This window comes from Coffea eugenioides, chromosome 9, assembly GCF_003713205.1.
Source record: "Coffea eugenioides isolate CCC68of chromosome 9, Ceug_1.0, whole genome shotgun sequence".
Taxonomy (NCBI): domain Eukaryota; kingdom Viridiplantae; phylum Streptophyta; class Magnoliopsida; order Gentianales; family Rubiaceae; genus Coffea; species Coffea eugenioides.
This window is the reverse complement of record NC_040043.1, coordinates 18,003,361-18,026,201: the sequence shown is the minus strand read 5'-3', so window position 1 is coordinate 18,026,201 and position 22,841 is coordinate 18,003,361. Positions and strand designations below refer to the sequence as shown.

At 34.1% G+C, this 22,841-nt stretch overlaps 1 protein-coding gene across 1 annotated transcript; it reads right to left on the bottom strand.

Annotated features, from left to right (window-relative positions):
- Positions 1–9,683: 9,683 nt before the first annotated feature.
- Positions 9,684–18,002, bottom strand: LOC113783100 (ATP-dependent Clp protease proteolytic subunit 2, mitochondrial). The gene is made up of 3 exons (XM_027329136.1): positions 17,555–18,002; positions 15,217–15,629; positions 9,684–10,070 (listed from the first exon to the last, which is right to left on the bottom strand). Exons 1-2 carry the CDS (start codon positions 17,886–17,888, stop codon positions 15,229–15,231), a joined length of 735 nt encoding a protein of 244 aa, XP_027184937.1. The 5' UTR covers positions 17,889–18,002; the 3' UTR covers positions 9,684–10,070; positions 15,217–15,228.
- Between the last annotated feature and the right edge of the window lie 4,839 nt (positions 18,003–22,841).

The following is a 22,841-nucleotide window of genomic DNA, read 5'->3' as shown; positions in this document are numbered from 1 at the left end:
AAAAAAGACTTCAAGAGCTTAAATACATTCTACCATCAGATCCATCCACTTTAGCTGATTTTATTCTCAGTAAAGAAAAAGAAACAAAGTTTATTCAAGATCAGCTACATGTTCTGAAAACAACAGGCCAAGTTCCTACATATGATGTAGGGTCTTCCACACCTCTTTCTAAGGTAGGTCCCATGTATGGTGCGGTACCCCTTAGAAATTGGCCAACACCTTTCTACTTTGGTGAGGTTTCTACTCCATCACCATCTCTTTACTTTCCAGAACCACAGCCACAGGTTACAAAACCTTTTGATATTGCAGCTACTTTGCGAGAATATCGTAAAAATAAACAAATTCAAAAGGATACTGAAATAGCAAAAAGAATGGCTGAAAAAGAACAACGAAAAGCTGAAGCTGAAAGAGAAAGAAAGGCAAAACAGGCTGAAATAGTACAGCCGTCATCCTCTCAACAGGAACCTCCATCTTCATTAATGTTTAGCACTTATTCTAATCCTACTTTTTCTGTTGAACAGGAAAGAAAAGCAAATGAGAATATCAGGGTGTATGATAATCCCTTGACATCAGTACTAGATGAACTTCATGATGATTCAGTTCCATATATTTCAACTTATACTGAATTTCATGATAATTCCTCTAAAGATACAAGCTCAGCAGAAAATAGTTCCTCCGAGTCCTCAGATGATGAAACAGTATCAACAGATAATTCTTCAGAATACTCATCTGGAGAGGAAACTATCCCTCAGATTCACATGGCAGATCCAGAACCCGAAATAGTTGAACCTGATGAGAATGAAGAAGAAGGAGAAACATCATTTGATCGAACCCAGCGAGCTACTTTTCCAAAATCAAAGGGAGTACCTCTGTTTACAATTGATAATATTCCACCTGAAAAATGGGAAGCAAGGTTCCAAGAATTCCATGCTTGGATGCTTGCTCAAAATTTAACAGAAGAATCTCACTTTGAAATTTTATCAATTTTTACAGCTCATCTAACTGGAATCCTCAAAGATTGGTGGACAACCATTGGAGATGCAGATAAAATGCTCTTTTTGACCAAACAGGATTTCATTGAAAACTTTCACATTTTACATCTAACATTTCTTGGAAATGTCAGAGAATCCCAGGAAACCAAAAGAAAAGAATTTTTTTCAAATGAAATGTTTATCTTATGATCGACGAGATCTAAATAAACATTTTAAAAAAATGATTAAATTGTTTTATTCTCTTGGTGCAGATATTAATCTCAAAAACCCATTTATCAGTTCTCTTCCAAAGCCACTTGCAGATGGTGCAGAAATGTATATCCATAATAAATATGGATCGGTTTTAAGCCTCACCATTGGACAAATCAAACAAGCAGTTTTCCTATCTCTTGATGACCTTTGCCATAAAAGAAAGGTTATTCGAGAATACCTAAAAGGAGATGTTTGTTTAGACCAAGCCTGCAAAAAGCCAGAATTGATAACTAAGGGTAAGTGCCAAGCTTGTACTCCATCCCAGAGAAGAAAAGGATCCAGAAAATTCAAAAGGTTCAAAAGCTTTACCAAGACCTACAAGAATTTTCCAAGGAAATCCTTCAGAAAGAAATGGAGATATTTTAGACGAAAGTCTAAAAGGTTCAGAGGCACAAAAGGCAACAAATGTTTTATCTGTGGAAAGCCTGGACATTTTGCAAAAAATTGTCCTCAGAATCAAAAGGGAGTAAAATTGATTTCAGAAATTCAAAATGAACTTCATTTTCCCATATCTGATTTAGAATCCGAATTTTCTGAACAAGAAGAACCTACTGATACTACTCTCTTGGCTTTACAGGTTTCCGAAGAAATTTGAAGTATTGGGCCTGTTGCTATAGCAAATAAAGAGGAAAAGGAAGAGGAAGTTTATCCACAAACTCTTATTCATATTTTATTGGATAAATATTCTAAACCTATACCTCTTATTGCATTCTTTGATACAGGAGCTCATACTTCCATTATGAGGAAAGATATCTTACCAGACTTATATTGGATTCCAGAAGTAAATAAGTTTCGAGGAGCTGATGGAAATCTTTTTGAAACAAGATTTATCACAAAAAATCCCATCACTCTCAAACTTCTCCCTGATTGCTGTGTTAGTTCAAAATTTTTGGGAGCGAATTTTACTGGTAAGGACTTGTTGTTAGGATTTGATCTTTACAAACAAAACAAGTATCTTATTACAGGAAATGGGATAAAATCAAAAAAGTTTTTTAAACCTTTTATTGAAATCCCAAAGCTGTATTTGATACAAGAAGAAAGTTTTCAAAAGGATCAACTCCAGCAGATTCAGAATCAGATCATTCAAGAGTCATGCTCAACAAATCATCAAGAGTTTTTACAAAAATGTGATCATCCTTTGTGGGAAAATCCTGAGTTTTATATCCGACTCCATTTTAAAAAGAATGAGGATATTAATCCCACAAAAGCTAGTCATTCTGGAATGAATCCCAATGACACAAAGCTTGCAGAACAAGAATGCCAGGAACTCTTGAAGTTTGGACTAATTGAGATTTCTCATTCTCAATGGGCATGCCAAGCATTTTATGTTAACAAAAGATCTGAACAGGTAAGGGGGAAAATGAGACTAGTAATCAATTACCAGCCTCTCAATATTTTCCTACTTGATGATAAATTCCCAATTCCCAACAGATTTACTATTTTTTCCCAGATATCCAAAGCAAACTGGTTTTCTAAATTTGATTTAAAATCTGGATTCTGGCAGTTGGGAATTCATCCTGAAGATAGGCATAAAACTGGATTTTGTATTCCAAATCATCATTTCCAATGGAAGGTGATGCCTTTTGGTTTAAAAACCGCACCTTCCCTTTTCCAAAAAGCGATGATAAGGATATTTCAGTCTATCTTACATTCAGCACTTATTTACATTGATGATATTCTTCTTTTCAGTAATACTTTTGAAGAACATCTTGAGTTGCTTAAAGATTTTCATCATCTTGTTAAGCAATACGGGATAATGCTTTCTGAAAAGAAAATGTTTTTAGCCCAGCAAGAAATTTCATTCCTTGGTATGAAAATTGCTCAAGGAAAATGTACTCCTGAACAGCATGTTGGACAATCCATTAAAGATTTTCCTGAAGAAAATCTTTCAAAAACCCAGGTCCAACAATTCCTTGGTGTTGTTAACTATGTCCGGGAATTTCTTCCAAAGGCTTCCAAGCACATTAGTCCTTTGACTAAAATGCTTAAAAAGAAACCTCCACCATGGGGTGTTTCACAAACCCAAGCAATCCAAACCCTTAAGAAAGAACTCCAACATCTTCCTACACTTCATATCCCATCTGAGGGGAAAAAGATCTTACAAACAGATGCCAGTGATAAATATTGGGGAGTTGTACTACTTGAAGAAGATGAACAGGGGAAAAAGCATTGTTGTGGATTTGCTAGTGGAAAATTCAAAGTTTCTGAACAACATTATCATTCCACATTCAAAGAAATCCTTGCAGTCAAAAATGGTATAAAGAAATTCTCTTTTTTCCTTATATCTCATCATTTCTTGGTTGAAATGGATATGGGGTCATTTCCCAAAATGCTGCACTTCAAGCAAAACAATGTCCCTAATCCCCAATTACTTAGATGGTCAGCATGGTTTTCCCAATATTCTTTTGATGTCAAAAACATTAAAGGGAAAAAGAACATTGTTGCTGATTTCTTCTCAAGGAAAGAACCTTTGCCTCAACAAGCTTTAATAATCCCAGTTTCACTTTGCTTTATGTTCTCACCTGTTTCTTCTGAACCCCCAGATATTCATCAAATTCCTTATCCATGGGAAAAAGAAGACATTGAAAGGATCCGAAATCAATATGAATTCGAAATATTCAGTTCATATGGAGGATCAATTTTAAATCCCTTTGGAACAAATCCTGAATACCCTTTCTGTCAAATTTTTATTGCCAGACATGATGATTTTCCAAAAACCCTATTATGGTATTTTTGGTGTCTTTGCCATCAATATCATATCCTTATGGAATTTCAATCACCGTTCTTTAATCAACCATTAAATCCAAACCTTCAAACTTTTCTACAATGGTTTCGACCATTAACATATTGGTCTGGATTATTTTCAACTCAGTCTAAATATGTTATTTTCCATTTCCATAGACCCTGCCATTTGATAAACACCCAAATCCAATCTTGTCCAAGTGCAGTAATTTATAAAGAAATGGATCATACTATTTTAGACCTTGATGATGAATATAAGGAAGCACAGAGATATATATTTCAGGAAAACAGATGCATTCCTCCTGAAATATGGCCTGGTCACTATGGTTCATGGAACTACCACTCAAGTCACCCTCATTGGACCAGAATCAAACGAGCAAAAAGAGAATATCAGGACAGAATGAATGACACTGTAATGCAGGATTCCCAAAATCCATATGATGACATAGGAACATCACAAAGTTTCACAACAACCTCAGCAGTTTCTTCTTACAATTTCAAAAACAGACCAGAATGGAAGAGCATTGAAAATAGAAGGAAGAATAAACAGGCACATCAACATCACATTGAAATGCTTAACATTACAGATCCAGATACCTCTCCATCGGATACCCCAGAAGATGATTTCCAGTGGGCCTGGAATGATGTTGATATGGAAGGGTCCCCATAAAAGTATTGTTTACTTTTCCGAAGAGTCAAGTGTTGTTTACTTTTCCCAAGAGTCAGTTGTCTTGAAAGGCCAATTCTATTTGTATAAATAGAGGCCAGCCTTCATTAGAAAAGGATCATCGAAGAAGTATCAATAAAATTCCGAGTTTGCTTATATCTTTCATGGAGTTCTAAATTTCTATTTTCACCAGGGAAGGCCGAGAGATCCTCATAGCTGCGTGATTGTTTAGATGTCCATAGCTTTGCTATAAGTTGTTCTTGTGATAAAAGTCCCTTGAACTTTTGAAAGCCCAAAGGAGAAAGGCTGTTGTGTTCGGGAATACTTTCAAAGAGCAAATTATGGTCCTGATATGGTATCTAAGCAGGCACTCTGGTATTTGGTATCAGAGCCATCCCTGGTGAATCTTTTAAACAAAACTTCTACTCTTTTCATTTCAGTCATATGAATGATTTTCCGGACTTTGCTCAAAATGTTTTCCAACAGCATAATCTCTTAGACTCATGGATCTTACGTCATTATGATAGTTATGATGCATGGTATGAACATATTTGTCAAATAGTTGGTGGTCCTTAGATATATGATAAATATATTGAACTAACTAAAGCTCAGTGTTATGAAAGAATTGAACGTTATCAAGTTGAAATTGTTCAATATTCTGAGTATCTTAACCAATGGTCTTATAGTATTGTAAGTAGACAAGTAAAGATAGATTTGTTGTATCATCGTATTTGTGTAATCTCTTCAGATGAACGTATGCAAAAAGATAGAGAAAAATCCAAAAAGAAAGTTGTTATTAATAAAAATTTGAGTATTGATCGTGTTTAATCTATGGCTTCTTCTTCTAAGTCTTCTTCTATTACTACCAATAGTGGATTAGAAATTAAGACAGTACATAGTAATAAGTTAGATTATTTGTATGAAGTTTCTATTGAACCAGAGGTGGTTAATCCTACCTCTATTCCTACTATCAATCCTTATAGTGCTTATGGTAAACAATCTTTTTCTCTTACTCGTGTTATTAAATCATTAATAAGAACACATCCAAAAGGAGTCAAAGAATATATTCAGGCATCAAAGGTTGATCAACATCCAATTCCTGCTACCAGGAAAGAACAGTTTATAACTTTGCATATTCCAAATGATTTCCCTATGCAATGGAAACAGCAAGGTTATACCCATATACACTTTGGAGCTATCAGAATTTCCCTATCATTTCATGGAAGGAAAGGACTCCCAATAGTTGCTCGATTAGCACTATTGGATACCAGATTCAAACAATACCAGCATGCTTGTATTGCAACAACTGAAACTACACTTAATGCTGGAACTGTTTTTGTTACTCTCTTTCCTAATTTTAACATGTCTTTAGCAGATCCACATCTGCTTGAAGCTCTTAAAGTACAGGTACAAATAATTGGTGCTGAACAAGTATCAGACGCTATTGCAGCAACCCTTCATTACCAGATGGTCTACCGTGTTCAGAATCATGAATATCATGCTACACTCATTTCTTTAATAACCCTTCAAAAGCTTCATTTTATTTGTTCACAAAATCCGAAAATTCATAAAAATTTTCCACAGTCCTGCATCATTAGTGTTCCAGCAATTCAAATCATCTAATTTTTGCTTTTTCTTTCCAAACAGCATACTTTTGTTTTTAAATCTTTGTCTGTTTATATCATCTCTTTCTTAATCTGTTTTTCTTTGTCAGATATTTCAGGATCAGCCCACTAAAAAAAAAAATCAAATATGTATTCGAATTTAAGTTACAGTGGCTAAGTTTCAGGTTAGCTTTTGTCTACCAAAAATGCACAGTGTTTTGCTGATTTCTTATCATATAATTGAACATCCAAGAAACTTCTTCCACAAACTGTTCTGGTTCCACATTGGCACCTTGTATTAGGATCAAAAGTCTACTCAATGATGATTGGGGTGAAATTGAGCAAAATGAGCTATGCGGGGTAGATGCTGATTGTACAAAGATGTGTATGCATGGAAGAGGTTTTATTGGTTTGTTTAACATCTCAAAAGCAATTGGTTTGTCAAATCAATGTGCAAGTTGTATTTGTTACTATGGTGCATTTTATGTGGATGGAACACAACCAGGGGCGTTTTAAAATGTAGGCCAGATTTATTTACGCTCTTCTACAAAAATATGTTTTAAATCGAAGGGGGAATTTAACACAAGATGGGACTTCAATTGCACTATTTTTTTTTGCAGGTCCTAGCATATTTGGTGATTGGAAATAGTTTTCGCATTAGCCTGTAAAATGATGTATAGGGTAGCGTGCAGTTTTATTTCTGTTTTTTGTGTTCATAGGTGCAAGAAACTGAACGTATCTATTCTTTTTTGTATAAATACAATTATAAGTAGTTAAACTACTGAGGAAGTCTTGATCTAATAGTTAAAATAGTTAAACTGTCGGGAAAAGTCTTGATCTAATAGCTAAAATTAAAATATTAGAAATTAGAGGTTTTGAGTTATAATTTCCCTACCACCCTCCCTTATTGTAAATTTTTTTTAAAAAAAAAATTAGTTAAAAATAGCAGGAATTCCAATTTGGCCGAGCATTGTGTAGCGGCTGATAATTTTGGCCTTGTGACTAATTTTCTCCTACGTATCTTTTTTTTTAGTCAAAAACAGATGAACAAGCAAATTCCTTTTCATTTCAAAAAAAGATTCTATACCTCGTGATGGAAGAAGGGGGGAAAAAGATTCGCGAGCTCGTGAAGAGTTTTTAAAAGGACTCAAAAGTCCATTAAAAGAATATTCCTATTTCATCCCCTCGCGCAAAAAGCAGTCTCCTAGAGGAGCATCTATATCTATATAAATTTAAAAAGGGATTTTTAGCAACAAACATCCACGTATCTTCCCACTATCAATTCCATTTTTCTAGCATTTCACATTTAATTTAATTTATAAAATATATTTCTCTCAACTTCCACATCTACTTTTCACATTTGAAATTGTTGGTTACTTTTTAAAATCAGTTCAATTCAAATTGTTGGTTAACGTGCATGTTATCCTATTTGAATTTCAACCCATCATGTTTCCGATTGCCTTGCGTTATTTATGATTCTACAACAATTAAAACTACTATAAGACCATAAGAAGAGATAACAAATATAACATCCTTTCATGCTTTCTTATTAATTTAAATAAGTAAGATTATTTACACTCCATTTTTGTTATTCACACTTCAATAATCATTTTGATCATATAATTTTCATTAATTAGACTATATGATTAAAAATATGGTGGAATTGCAAATAATAAAAAATGGAGTGCAAATAACATTTTCTTAAGTAAGAAGTGGCTTCCATGCTTTTCTAATTTTAAAAAGTAGTGACTCCGCTTATATAAGAAATTGGTTTGAAGTTTATTAGTGGGAGAGTAAATAAAAAGAATGCATTGCCAAACTTAGTAAAAGTAAAAAAGTAAATGATAATATTTTATCTTTTAACTTAGTAATCCTAAGTAAAAGGGCAACATTAAATAGAAAACAAAAAGGAAATAATGTCGTGGATTTAAAAAATCAAGAATGGTACCATTCATGAAATCCAAATTATGAAATCACTAAATAAAAAACAAAGTACTACTAGCCTTTTAACGTGAAATTTTTTTTTTTGAAATATTCATTTTTGATAAAAAAAAAATAATGATAATAACAACACCAATTCTACCAAAATTTTTTTAAAAAGTAACATTATAGTTTAAGAGAAAGATATAGAACATTCAACCCTAAAATACTACTTAATTTGTATATATCTTGCCCAAATTTGACATTAGATTTGAATAAGAGTGCAAAACCCAAACACTAAGGATGACTTTTGGTATCATTAATTATTTATGTATTTGTTATTGCTGTCTTCATATGTAAATATGTATTTGCTATGTTAAATATATATATATATATATATATATTGATGGTAGTACTTGAGGATATTATAGATATTATCAGTTTTTCATTTCCATTTTTAGATACTAATAATTGCAACCATTGTAATTACTTTTTAATTTTATATTTTCATTATGATAGGTAAAGTTCAATATATTGAGTCGCGGGAATATGAATTTAGAGGTTAGGTATAGGGGGATGAGGGAGTGAAGAAAATGGTGAGGAGTTGAAAAGTAACAGGAAAGGTTGAAGAAAAAATATGGGTTACAAGGATTGGCGGAGAAGGGAGAGAAGAAAAAAAGGGGATTGCAGGGATATGACAGAGATGACAAAAAAAAAAAAATTAATAGAGAGAGTGGTACCATGATAGAAAATATGAAAATTGTAGGAAACATATGATGACTAGCTGGCGTATAAGATAAAAGGGAAATGATGGTGATTTTTAATAATTTTAAGAATTCTAAAAACACATATTGCGGAGTTTTTTTTTTAAATATACGTTAAAGTTTATGAAAAATGCTAATCTAAATGCAGTCAACAATTTTAGAAGCACAAGATAGGAGAATGATTTTTTTTCTAAAAATGGAAAAAAATAAATTGGTTATAATTTATTTTTTTTATATTATAAGTTTTGATATATGGGTATAACATAATATGTTTTGTCAAATATTGATAAATTGACTTTTTTTAAGAAAACTCTTCTCACCTTACTATCCAACCTAACCCTTTCCTTAAGCGCATTAACAATTCTTTTATCATTAAATCATTATAGATTAATTTTTTTAAAAAAATTATTAAGCATACACTTCTTTAAAATTTTTAGTCTATATATATATATATATTATTTTGTACCACAATATATAAATATATACATTATTATTTTGATTTGAAATATAACCCCGTGGATAGCACGGATCAAAATACTAGTTAAATGAAATAGGCGACTGGTACATAGCGGCAGTTATAATAAAATTTTTATATAGGTAGCATATTAAGGGGCCTATTTCAAAAGATTGGCTCATAAAAAATTATACCTGAACTTGTGATCAATATTTATCACATTACCACGGCTCAAAACCCTTCATAGTTGATACTGAACACCCACCCCCCTCCCCCAACAAAAACAAAGAAAAAAAAGCACTACAAAATATCATACATTATCTTTCCCACAAGATTAAAATATCCAACATTGGTGAAAAATCCTACAAGGTGGAAGGAAAAAAGTGTGTTACATGCATCAAGATCATAGTAAAGTGAACTATTTGTTCTCCTCCTCTTCTAGAAGTTGAGACCTTTTTTGCCAAGTCAACAAAAAAATAATCAGCCACATGACTAAAAGTAAACTACCATTTTATGCAACAGAGGCACAATCAACAAATTATTCTTCTTCTTCCCAACGGCCTGTTTTATAGCCAGCAGATGCATGCTTGATTCTCAAAGGTTGATCACTTCATACACGAAAAAGATATACCTACGTTTAGTTCTCATAAAATGCCCGTCCTGATATGAAGTTTCCTGCATCAAGATTAAAGGAAATGTGATCAGGTTCCAAAGCAAGAAGTTCCACAAAACTCCTACAACACCAATTGCTCCTTCAAACCTCAACAAAAAGACTTTCAAGAAGATTCTAAAGAAGGCAAGCTAGTAGAGTGACCTTTTGTGTGCTGATACAACTCATTCTACAAAAATGAAAAGAACAGAATTTTTCTTTCTTGCCAAACATTAATTGCAATCAAAACGATCAAATATCACATAAGCTCTGTTCGTTTCACCAAAATAGATGTTCTAAGGCAAGCTAAGAGGATCCCAAGCAGAGGATGTAAACGCCTAGCCCCTAGCAAGTTGCAATAAGTTATTTTAAAGCCCAGTGCTAATGATACAAGTCTTACCATGTCGCAGGATATCATCCTATTATGGACAATTTCAAAACTTTAATGATTTTTAGCTTCTACACTTAAATGGGATTTTGTAACTATATCTAGGGACTACATTCAAGCAAGCACCCTTGGGTGTAGATTAAGGCCTTGTTTGGGGTTGTGGTGCTTTTACCATAAAAGCACTTTTAGGTGCTAAAAGTACTTCTGAGGCATTTGGTAAACATCATCCCATAAAATTAGGAGTGAAACTTTTGGTGCTAGAAGCACTTTTAGCAAAAGCTCAAATTTGGTGCTTTTAGAGTAGCTTTTGTGATTCATAAAATAAAACATTATATTTAATCACTTTACCCATATTATCAACTAAATAAAGAGATAAATACATTTAAAAATTTTCAATTGCACATTATCCAATATAATAAGTACTTCTTGAATTATGTCTCCAAACAGTATATTTAAAAGCACTTAAGCACATAATAAGCGCTTTTATTAAAAGCTCTATTGGAAATGTGTTTTTTCAATAAGCTACCATGACTCCAAACGGGCCATAAGTCCGAAAAGATGCACCATGAAAGACCTAGGTACAGCAGAATTTAAGATGTACAAGAGCCAAATGTCAGACACCCTCTAATCTCGTGACTCCAAGCAGGTTTTGGCTGTAACCTTCGGAAGAGTTGATGAAATATGCCCCAAAAGCATGAATAGAAAGATGTTTTCTATTGCTCAGAACTACTTATCCTTAGATTAACTCAACAAGTCGGAAACAAACAAATAAACATTTACAAAACAGTTTCTATAAACAAACATCACAAAGCAATTTTTCTTAGGACACATAACATACAGATAGGCTATATATTCCATTCGAGATCAACCATAGATGGAAATGAAAATAAAAAAATAAAAATCGGCCAAAAAAAAGCGAAATTCAGCAACTACTTCACACTGATAGGACAAAAGGAGTTCACTCTGAGCAGGACCATCAAGGCTGTGTTCACCAGTGAATATAAGCTTAAGATCCATCATCTAATTACAGTATACCTAGAAAAAAAAAATTACAGTTAAGAGGATATTGCATCCTTCTACACCTTCGATGTTCACTCCAGTATCTTAGTCTTACATTCTATTTTGAGCAAAATGCATAGTGAACTATTTGAGATATGAGAGTCTGGACTATGGAAGGAAATGTGTTCAATAGTAATCTCTAATATTTCATGCAGATTGAGTAGTTGGAAAACAGTCTATCCAGCTACTACAAGTGATGGACTACTTCTATACTGGTAGTCGATAATATCATGTATAGCCTCTTTACTATAGACTTTAAAATTGGCATGAATATTCTTCAACTTAGACCCCACAAAAAAAAACTCACTTAAGCATTAACTCAATATTTGCATTTTACAAAAAACATCTTATTGACTTAATATCAACAATGTTTCACTAGGAAAACAGTAACAGAGAATGATCGGTTCCTCTTCTTATCTATTAGTTTCAAAATCAAGCAACCACAGTAAGCTGACCAACAACTATAGACACTCATTATTTAAGAGGTCATTCAGGCCTAGTTGGCCTAAATTGCTCAACTCTTAGGGAACTTGTCCAGAAATGTTGTGTGTATGTGTACTGCAATCTAATGTAAGTTTTGATTTAGATGAATAGCAAGTTGTGGATGACAGGGCAGTATGTTGCACATCCAAATGCATGGCGATGAATAGAAGGTCTATGGTCTGAAGGCTAGCCATCTGGCTTTCAACACAAGTTATGACGTACTTTCAGAAGGTTCCAGCAAAATTGCTATGGCTTCTAAAGCCCAGACATTCAGAGCTAAATATAGAAAACAGAAACATGTTAAGGCTTTCACCATTGAACGCTGGAACTACCACAATCTATTCTGTATCCATGGATGGATATTTCATCCTTTTCAAAAATTTTGAAACTGAAGTCAACCACTTGTGTTATCAACAGCAAAAAGAAACAAAAGCCATACTCATGCCTTTAACACAAAACTAATCTTTCACATCAAATACATTCAATCAGACTTGTAAGCCCAAAGGTTGGATAATAGATAAGCAGAATGCAAAAATATCCAGGTCTCATTTCACGTTTGTTGCTCTTAGTTAAAAGTCCTTTTGCTTTTAGTCAAAGTATGTTGATAATGATAAAACAAGCATCAATGCAGAATGCCTAGAGTTGCACCAAGATGTTTGGACAATCCGTGAAAATCGTGCAATTCTGGATATTCTCAGTTGTTTATAGAAATGTGTTTTAGGTTTATGTAAATGTACTAGTTATAGTATTTTCTACCATCAGAAATTAGAGTTTTCAGGAGTCAAGGGTTGAATGTAAAAAGTCAAATCTAGATTGACTTTTAACATAATTTAGCTTTAAGCTTTCTTAGTTGCTACATTTTCTTACCTTAAGAGTTCCATAAATTCTAAAGAAGTTTTGGCACACAAATATAGCTCTTACTATATACATGTTGCTTGCAAAAGCTTAGAAAGGGAGGGATTGAAGGAAATAATGTTCTCTTGAGTTCATGTTTCGTGCTTTCTTTAAGAAATGAAGGAAACTTGATTTTAGGTGGTGTAAAAGCTCTAGTTGGAATTTCTGGAGCTTCTTATTCCTCTTTCTCTCTTGCTTCCTTCTGAACTCATTCAACAGTCTTAAGCTCAAAATTTCAGAGCTAAAAGTTCTGAAACATCTCTGATTCTTAAATATTCTATGACTTGAGTTCTGTGATCCGATCATATCCACAATCACTTTCCAGTGCTGAATTAACCATGAGTTTTGAAGTATAAAACTTCAGATACTTTCATCAGAAGCTCAAATGGTATACCTTTTCACAAAAATGAACATTAGCAGAGGCCTCTATCACTATAGATATCCATGGAAGTATTATGTATTTTATGAAGAGTGAACAGGGAGGCATTCAGATTGTCTTGTCTGTCAATTAGAAAAAATCTGGATTTGTTGAAGGGATTAAAATCAAAACTTTCATGGTGCATTCCACTACAAGTAATTATAAATAATCATTTCAAAATTCACTGTAAGTCATGCTGGTATTACTAATAATCCTAGTTTCCAAATGCAAAGCCCTAGTTTACACATAATCCATTTGAGCTCCATGAGGAAACATCCAAATGCAGGTATTACTAATAATCATTTCAAAATTCACTGTAAGACGTTCAATAGCCGAACTCCATAAGGAAACATGTTCAATAATCCTAGTTTACAAAGTATGCCTTCAGAAGTATGCTCAAGCAGTTTTATATCTTCTCCCTAGCTTCTTCTCTCTTCATGCTCTAGTATAGGCTGACTGACACATGTATTCTCAGATTTCTTGAGATTATCAGTCCTAAAATGAGAAAGCAATAGCACTGATCTTTTAATTGTAGAGTGAATCAAAATTATCCATGCAAATTATTGATGCAAAGTGATAGATCTAACTGCAAAGGCATCAAAAAAGCTGGAGTAGATAATCTTTTATTATTGTATCACGTCGCGCTTTCTGGCGTAGGAAGAAGTCATAAACTCAAATTTCTGGAGTATGTTAAGTACCTCCTCCAAAAAAATCAGCAATCCAGCAGCATCACAAACAAAAAGTTAATAGTCACCTATTTCACAACATTCTGTCTGATAACACGAGCTAGCTATACTAACAAAATGATTTACGAACAACGGAAAATATCACAATGGAGATGGGATTACACAGTAAACTGCAAAAGGTTGTTCATTGACGCACCAAAAGATCAAGAGCAGACCCATGTAGTAAACTGGATTATGTAGTTTTGAGCTCTCATTTTGCTCCTTAGTTTCTTATTCCTTGGTTTCTCTTGCACTAAAGATGAGTGAAACACAAAAAATTCTAACCACAATTATCCATTACATTCTAAAGATTGGCATTGCAATTACATTCACATCAAAGATGACTCAAGCTCCAAAGAAATGATATTTAATGCAAATCAAGGAAAAATAAACATGAAATTATACTTAAAATTGTGAGTCATTTTTCCTTCATCTTTAGATATAATCTTAAAAATATCCAATGTAGACTTTACATATGAAAAATATTATAAATTTTTGTTTTTATTTTTTGCTCTTTCTCCCTCTTTCGATGTTATTCATATGTCTCAGAAGGAAACTAAAACCACAGAAACAAGACTCAAACTCAGGCTTCAAGCAGATGAAAAGGCTGCTCTATGATGCGCATAATCCATTGGAGTCAGCATGCAAAGATTGAGTAAAATCCTCAAGATTATTAAGAAAAGTTGAACCATGAAAAGAATCACTGATTCTTGTGTTGCACTCTAAACAAAATGGAATACAGAAACAAATAAATAAACCACAAATTTTCTCTATGGAGCAATATATCCGCCTAAGAGAAAAATGAAACAAAATCACCAAGAAAAATTTACCCATGTGTTTTAGGACTTTAATAATTTATCCTGAGTTGTTCAAATTATGTACAGTTATTATATTTTCCTCTTAACTCATTTCTTCATTTATCTACAACTCCAAATTAGCTGGCAAACTGCACACACTCTTCAGCAAAATTACACATCACTCAACTGCTTTCATCAGGTAAACTGCATATCCAGACTTCAGATTCAAAAAATAATTACTCAAAAACACCCAAATCATCACCAAGATAGCGCTACCGCCCATCCTCCAAAACCACTCCAAAATAAATACATCAAATTGTTTTTCATGTGCATAGGTGAAACTTCAGTCTCAGGCAAACGATGAAATTTGATAAGTAGAAACATGAAGACAAGGAATTTCTGTATTACCTCAAAGTAATATTATTTCTCTGTCCCAACAGCATCAGTCACCAAGGCCACTGGTCTCTGATCTATAACCTCATCAATTATTCCAAATTCCTTTGCCTCTTCTGGGGTCATAAAATGGTCCCTGTCCATAAGTGTTTTAATTGTTTCTAAAGGTTGCCCAGTATGCTTTGCATATAAAGCATTCAGAGAATCCCAAACTCGAACTATCTGCTTTGTGTGAATGGTCATATCTTTAGCCTGTCCACTATAGCCACCAGAAGGCTGATGGACCATAATGGTAGCATTAGGGAGTGATTTCCTTTCACCCTTTGCACCAGCAGCCAAAAGAAGAGAACCCATTGAAGCAGCTTGACCCATACATATAGTGTTGATGGGAGAGCGGATGTACTGCATTGTATCATAGATTGCAAGACCTACATATTGTTAGTGGGAAGCATTATTAGAAATCCATGCAGCAACTTCGTTATATAACTTCAATTACGACTCCCAGATAACGCTCTCAAAAGTGAATTGAAAAAAAAAAATCTCCAACTCTTAAATCTTAAAAAATTAAATGCACACAGAAAAGGTATCTAAAATACTTGAAGAATATAATCATATTAGATTGGTAATTGTTGGAGCTAGCAAGGACAAAGACCTACAGAGGTAACCCGCTATTAATTGTCCAGAGCAGATTTTCCTATATAATGCAACACGAAACATTTCCTCCACATTCTTACTATGCAGACAAATAGCCGCCACAAGCAAGAAATTGGGGAAAAAGAAGAACAAAAAAAAATCGCTTTTCACTAAGTTTGCAGTTCCACAGCTTTTCTTGTTTTTCTACACAACATATTCAACAAGTTTTAATTATTCTTGTTTTCCACTGGATAGGTATTTCAAACATCTATCCTTATCTAGGTTCTGACTACCAGACCTAATCTTGACTTCCTTCAACACAGTGACAACTAAAAAGGAAAAAAAATTTCAACTTCATTTAAGACAAGAAACATAAAACATGAAAATGGTTTCCCTATCATTCCCATTCTTTTCTTCTACGCTTCTATTTCTGGCTTGGAAAAATATAACCATCACTATCTTTTTAAAAAGTGAAGTCTTATAATTCTTGACCAAAAAAATTCATTGATCACAAACTACATGAAAACCCATTAAAAAGAGGTTATGGTGATAATTAAGCAATGGAAAAAGAGGCACAAGTGAAGAAAAGCAAAAAGGAAAAACCTCACTCCTACAAGTCCTCATAATTTCTTTATTCTTAAATTACTGCTTCATCAGACACACAAATACACCCAACAAAACCAAAAGAAAGAACATATTTAAATCACAGGTCATGAAATTTTAGTTTGAACTTACAAATTCAAAGGAGTGAAAGCAATTCAAAGTTGTTATAATTTTATAATGAATGCTTCAAAATGAATATTTCCAAGCTCCGGTCATTTAATCCACATAGTCAAAAAATCGACTAAAATGCTTCAAACTTGGTATGGTGAAATATCATGAACAAAAATAATGTTCTGATCTAACAAACCATATTGAAGTATATAAACTGGAAACATAAGCACCAGAAAGCACGTTACCATTTTAGACATTGAAATCTTAATCTCTAGACTAAGTAAGAGCCTTGACAAGAATTTTGAATTTATAGCTCAGAGGTTGGATACAAGTTCAATGTTTTGAATTAACATATCCACAGAGCTGAGGCCACTTAGCAACCTTTACAAGTTTTTAAAACATTAAAATTTCAGTTTAGTTAATCTATTTGCTCTCCCTCCCCCAAAAGTCGAGCCTGTTCACAACCAAAGTACCCTACTTCAAGATTTTTTTTCTTTCTTCACCTGGCGATCTCTTTTTCCTTTTTTTTTTTTTAATGGTACATTAGCAAAATAGATCCACAAGCTTCTGGGATTGCAATTCACTAATTATTTTTTTGTATTTTGCGCAATAAACACATATAGCAGAACAAGAACAATAAACAAACTGTCACGCAAACAATTTACCTAAATCAACAATAAGCACAATTTGCAAACGAAACAATAGTTATGACAAGGAAAAGATGAATTCTTGACATCATACAACGAAAAGATGGCAAGAAAAAAGCCCACTTCCCACACATTTTTTCTTAAATTTCGACATTTTTTAAACATATAAAAAAAGATGTTAGCATTATATTCTCAAACTAAAGCAGCTAGGTACTACACTCAACGAACAAAACCCCAAAATTAACAAAGAAACAGAAATGCCGCAATGAAATGGAAATGCTAGCTGTTTATGAAATACTTTCACTTGTTTATTAAAAAAATGAAATAAAAATAAAAAAGGAAAAGAGGTGGTAACCGACCGGCAGTGACGGCGCCACCGGGAGAGTTGAGGTACATATGGATGGGTTTAGAAGGGTTTTCGGATTCAAGGAAGAGGAGCTGCGCAACCACGACGTGGGCGGTGTCGTCGGAAATGGGTCCGTTTATGCAAACGATTCGCTCCTTCAATAGGCGTGAGAAAATATCATAAGCTCTTTCCCCTCTTGAGGAATGCTCTATCACCATCGGAATCAAACTGTACCCTCGCCGATGACCCTTAATTGTAGACCTCCCAATAGCAGTAGTAGTAGAAGAAGAACCCAAATGGGTCGAGAAAATTTTCCACAGTTTGCCTCTCGAAATTAGGGTCCGCATGGCTGGTGTGGTGGCGGCGGCAGCGGCGGTAGAGATGGTGGCGGCGGCCTGGGTTTTGCACTGTTTTAGCCAAGTCCCTGCACTTTTTTCTGTTTCTCTGTAGTGGATTTTTGTCTAGGAGAGTTTTGGGTTTTAACTGGAACTGTGAAAAAGTTAGCTAGGTCAAGTGGGATAGGTGGTAAATTTACGAGGGTCTGGAATGCAAAAGAAACAATTGCAGTTTTTTCCCGAATGTTAGGCTAAATCAATTCTATCCCTGAAGTTTCACTCCACATACATTTCGTCCTATTTATTTCAATTTTTGATCAATTTGGAAAATTGACTAACGGCTAAGAAAACTAATTTGGATGGAGTCTATGATGGTATCGAACAGAAACCAGACAATGGAGTTGCTCACAATTGGATTGGATATGATAACTTGCTCAGAACTTAATAATAATAACAAGAAATATCAATAATGAACTGATAAGAATTCAATCTTAATGGTGTTTATATTGATTGGAATAAGAAGATTACAGAATTTGCAGGAAAAAGGAAAGGGGGATGAACAAGAATGAAGGAAATCAGAAGGAACAATGCTCAGGGAATGATCCCTAACAATGACTAACAAATTCCAACTTTTCCTCTCTCTGATCATGACTATATATAGCTAGCTAGTAACTAATTTCCTCAGCTCTCTTGGTCCAACTTGCCCACGTGACTTGGCTAACAGAATCTATTGTAGGTCCACTTACTCTCTGAGCTCACGTTTCTTGAGCATTTTCCCAGTAAAGGCGTGATTATGGTTTCGCGCCTTGTCTTGCTTCATTTGTTAACTTCCACGCCTTCTTTGCTGAGTGCACGCCTTCTCATCTTGATAAGGGCGTGATTCTTGCTTCCACGCTTTTAGCTTTATTTAGTTAAATCTGTTTCATGACAGAGTCGTATCATATTATTAGTGCATTCAATTAGCACAAAAAAAAATTGGGGGTGAGAAAACTCATCATTTAGTAAATCGACTTCTCTCTTTTTCTAATTATCCCAAAAAAAATGAGAAGCAAAAATTATACTATAATAATATCGTTGCAAAGCAAAGAGACTATAATTTAACACCATGTTTGTGTGATAATAATTATAGGAGAAGGTTTCTTGGTCGTCTTCTATGGTTAGTGAAAATTTTGTTATTTGCCTTTGATTCAACATACAAAAATCTTAACTTTATTTAACTAATTGGGGAAAATCTCGTGCTTTTCTAGAAGATTGGACAGATGATGAACCAATATGTGCAAGCACAATTGTTATTGTACATGGTTTTATTTAGAAGGCTGAATATGATGCAAGAAAATGTTTAAAAGTAAAAAAATATTCTACTTGTATCATAAACACATTTTCTAATCCATCTTGTTATATTCCTATCATATTTTTATCTCACATATATCATATATAAAAGGTGCTACAGTATTTATTTCAAATAATACTCTATCCAAACACTCCAATTGATTACCATTATCATGGTGTTGGCTATGTTACTAGTTTTGACTTGATTGGAAAAAGGGAATGGACATGCATTGGAGGACAAGTGGTGCTAAACTTGGACAAACGTTGTCAATTGAGAAATTGTTGAATTTTCATGAGAAGGTTGATGATAGTCTTGTATTTTGTATTTTGTGAGAAATAAATCCTTTTTGTCAAAATGGAATTTAATTGCAAAGTATGTAGACTCTTTCTTTTGTAAGAAGATGGTTTGGATTTTCTCATATAATATAATGTAGGATTCTAGATTAGGATTGGAAATGTATCAGGTGGATGTTAGTAATCCAATTGCAACCATTGTTTTGCTTATATAGTGTAGGTTTGTATAATTTAGTAACGCAAATGCCTCAATTATGACATTTTAATTCTTCTTTGTATATTAACACCAAATGGGACAGATTGATGTCTTTAAATTCATTCAATTATACGCATCAAACATAAAGAAATTTACAATTACCCTTAAGACAAAGAGAACCTAGTTTTTGGAAAGAACAACCCAAAAGCATAATTTAGGTACAAATCAAAAGTTGTATTTGTAAGGATCGAAGACAACCTAAGAGGGGGGTGAATTAGGTAGTTTTAAAAAACTGGCCAAGTTGTGAGTCACTTTTTGAATACTTGCCCTCTTTTTCTAAAAGACCACACAATGAAGCAATTAATGAGAAAGCACAAATGCTTGTGAGTAGAAGAGATGAGCAATTTATATAGCAAGACAGTAAGTAAAAAGAGAAAGAATATCAAACCAAATGCCAAACTCCTCTTGAGTTTGAATGTCACTTTAGTGAGCAAGTTTCTTCAAGTTGATCAACTTACAACTAATCTTTGTGTACAAAGGAAGGATCACTTCCTCCATGCTCCAAGCCAAACTTGGTCAAGCAAGAAAGTTTTACTATCACTCGGATAACTCTCACAAAACTACACTATTGAAGTAATTGAATCACACTAGAAAAGCTTCACAAAATTTTCACAATTAAGATTACAAATATCCTTTGAAGAGTATTTTCCTACTAAAATCACTCTTGATCTAATGTAGTCTCAATGTGCAAAAGTTATTGAAAATAGTTGACTTTGTTCTATTTATATGAGACCAAAAAGTTCTTCAATTAATGTTCCCAACGGATAGAAGGTAGTTAAAGAGTCAACTAGCCGTTGTCAGTGTCGGACGTCCGGTAGACTAATTTCTTGCATTCGAGCGTGGGCAGTGAGCTCAAGAAATCTTCTTGAGTTGTTTTGGACGTCCGGTGCCTTCAGTGTATGCGTCCGAAAGTATGAAGTGAAACTGAGAATTCTTCTTCAATTCTTTCGGACGTCCTATGCCTCCAAAGCTTTGTGTCCGAAGTGTCGCAATGTTTGTCGGACGTCCGGTGCTCTGATGATATGTGTCCGATCGAAGTCAGTAAGTTTAGAAGGAATGACTTAATATCTTCGGACGTCCAAGGGTGGAGTTTTTCATGCGTCCAAAGTTGCGCAATGGTTGTCGGACGTCCGATCCAGTCTTCTTGTGCGTCCGACAGCAGCTTCAGCATCCTTTGTGCTTAATCTTTGAACCTGTTTTGCTCCATTTCTGAAAAGGTCTATTGAGAGATCATTAGTAACATCCATTTGCTTTGTAATCATCAAAAGGTACAAACTGAGATTAACAATCTCTCCCTTTTTCATGATGACAAAATAATGGATGGAGGAAAGTAATTAAGACATAACTCCCCCTTACTTAATGCATCAAGGAGTGAATACTTCCCCTCAGAATGATATCCCTTTATCACACTTATCACCAGATTGACATCATTAGAAATCAGTATCCATTTCTCCCCCTTTTTGTCATCATTAGATCAACCAGAAACTAGTATTCAAAAAGCAATACTATCAACAATAATCAATCATTATCAACAAAACCAGAAACCAAAACACAGCATCATCAATATTGGCAACAACCAGCAATTGTCAATAGCACCATGAACAACATCTATTATTGGCAGTCAATATCAGAAATCAGAGGCCAAACTAAATTAAGCAACATTCATCCAAAATGAAGGAATAATCCACTAAAGCAACATTCATTCAAAACATAAAAGATAACCAAATAGTTTTACAGACCAGCAAAGGAAGGGAAATAGAATCCTTAATAAAGAACATACGAAATGTTTAAAATGCAAAAGATGTCAAAAGCCTATTATGAACTATCATCCTAATCATGAAGTGTTTTAGCCTAAAAGTGCCTAAATGGTGATCTTGGACGATCCGGGTCTTCTCCTTGCTAGGCAGTCCTGAGTGGATCCACTTCTTCCTCTTCAGTTTTCTCATCATCCTCTTCAGTTATTGGAGCTTTTCCTTTTGTTTTGTGGCTGAGAACTGGAAGCACAAGCCTCTGGAGTAGTTTCAGTACGAGGAGTTTGCTCAGTTGGCTCAATTCTTGGCTCTTTCTGAATGTTTCTTTTGGACCGAACTTTTCCCTTTTCCACCATGTTTCTTTGTTCTTCTCTTTGGAGATTTAGTGGTAGATGGCTCAACAATTTCAATGTCTTCATCCCTTAACTTGAACCTTGTGATGCGTCCGTCATTGACAGACCCTCCTCTAGTTTTTACCATGATGCAATGCAAGATGATTTTGTTGTAGAGTATGATGCGAGTGTGTAATAAAATGAACTACGAATACAGATGAACTACAATGACTGCTTGAATCGACCACAGATAGTGAAAATTGAGTGGTTAGGATTTTGGGTGAGAATTGGGATTTATGGGTTAGTTGGCAGTTAGAGGAAGTTATGAGGGGTAATGAATGGGCAATAGGAGTGTAATGGTGTTTGACAACTCAATTTCTTGGAACTTAATCACAGATGAGATGAATTTTGAATTTTGAATGTAGGAGAATATGAAGAGTTGCGTCCGATATAGTGGTTGAGAGTGAAATAAATGAGGAAGAAACTGCTTTATAATATTTTTCTTTCGAGTGTCGGACGGCCGAACGAAGTAGGGCGTCCAACACAACCGTCCGAATCAGAACTTTTTGGAACAATGATGAAGAACACTATCGGACTTCCGTTCTAACACATCGGACGTCCGATAAAGAGTGACTAGAGAATTTTTAGAATATTTTTTCTGAAACGCCCAATTTTGTTCTCAAAGACACAAATTGATCTAGTGGTAAGGCTTTTTAGAGAATATCAGTAATTTGATCTTTTGAACAGACATATTGAACACAAATTTCACCCTTATGGACAAGATCGCGAATGAAATGATACTTTATGTTTATGTGTTTTATCCTAGAATATTGAATGGGATTTTTTGTCAAATTTATGGTACTAGTGTTATCACAATACATAGGCACACAATCATACATTAATCCAAAATCATTCAATGTGTTTTTCATCCACAATAATTGAGCACAACAAGCCCAAACGGCTACATATGCCGCTTCGGTTGTAGACAAGGTAATAGCATTTT

What these genes read in the sequence shown, in the direction of transcription:
- LOC113783100 (XM_027329136.1), bottom strand. Translation starts at nt 17,888, where the DNA reads ATGCGGACCCTAATTTCGAGAGGCAAACTGTGGAAAATTTTCTCGACC. An exon ending in CGGTGGCGCCGTCACTGCCG is followed by an intron (nt 15,630 to 17,554) that starts GTCGGTTACCAC and finishes AACAATATGTAG; the next exon opens with GTCTTGCAATCTATGATACA.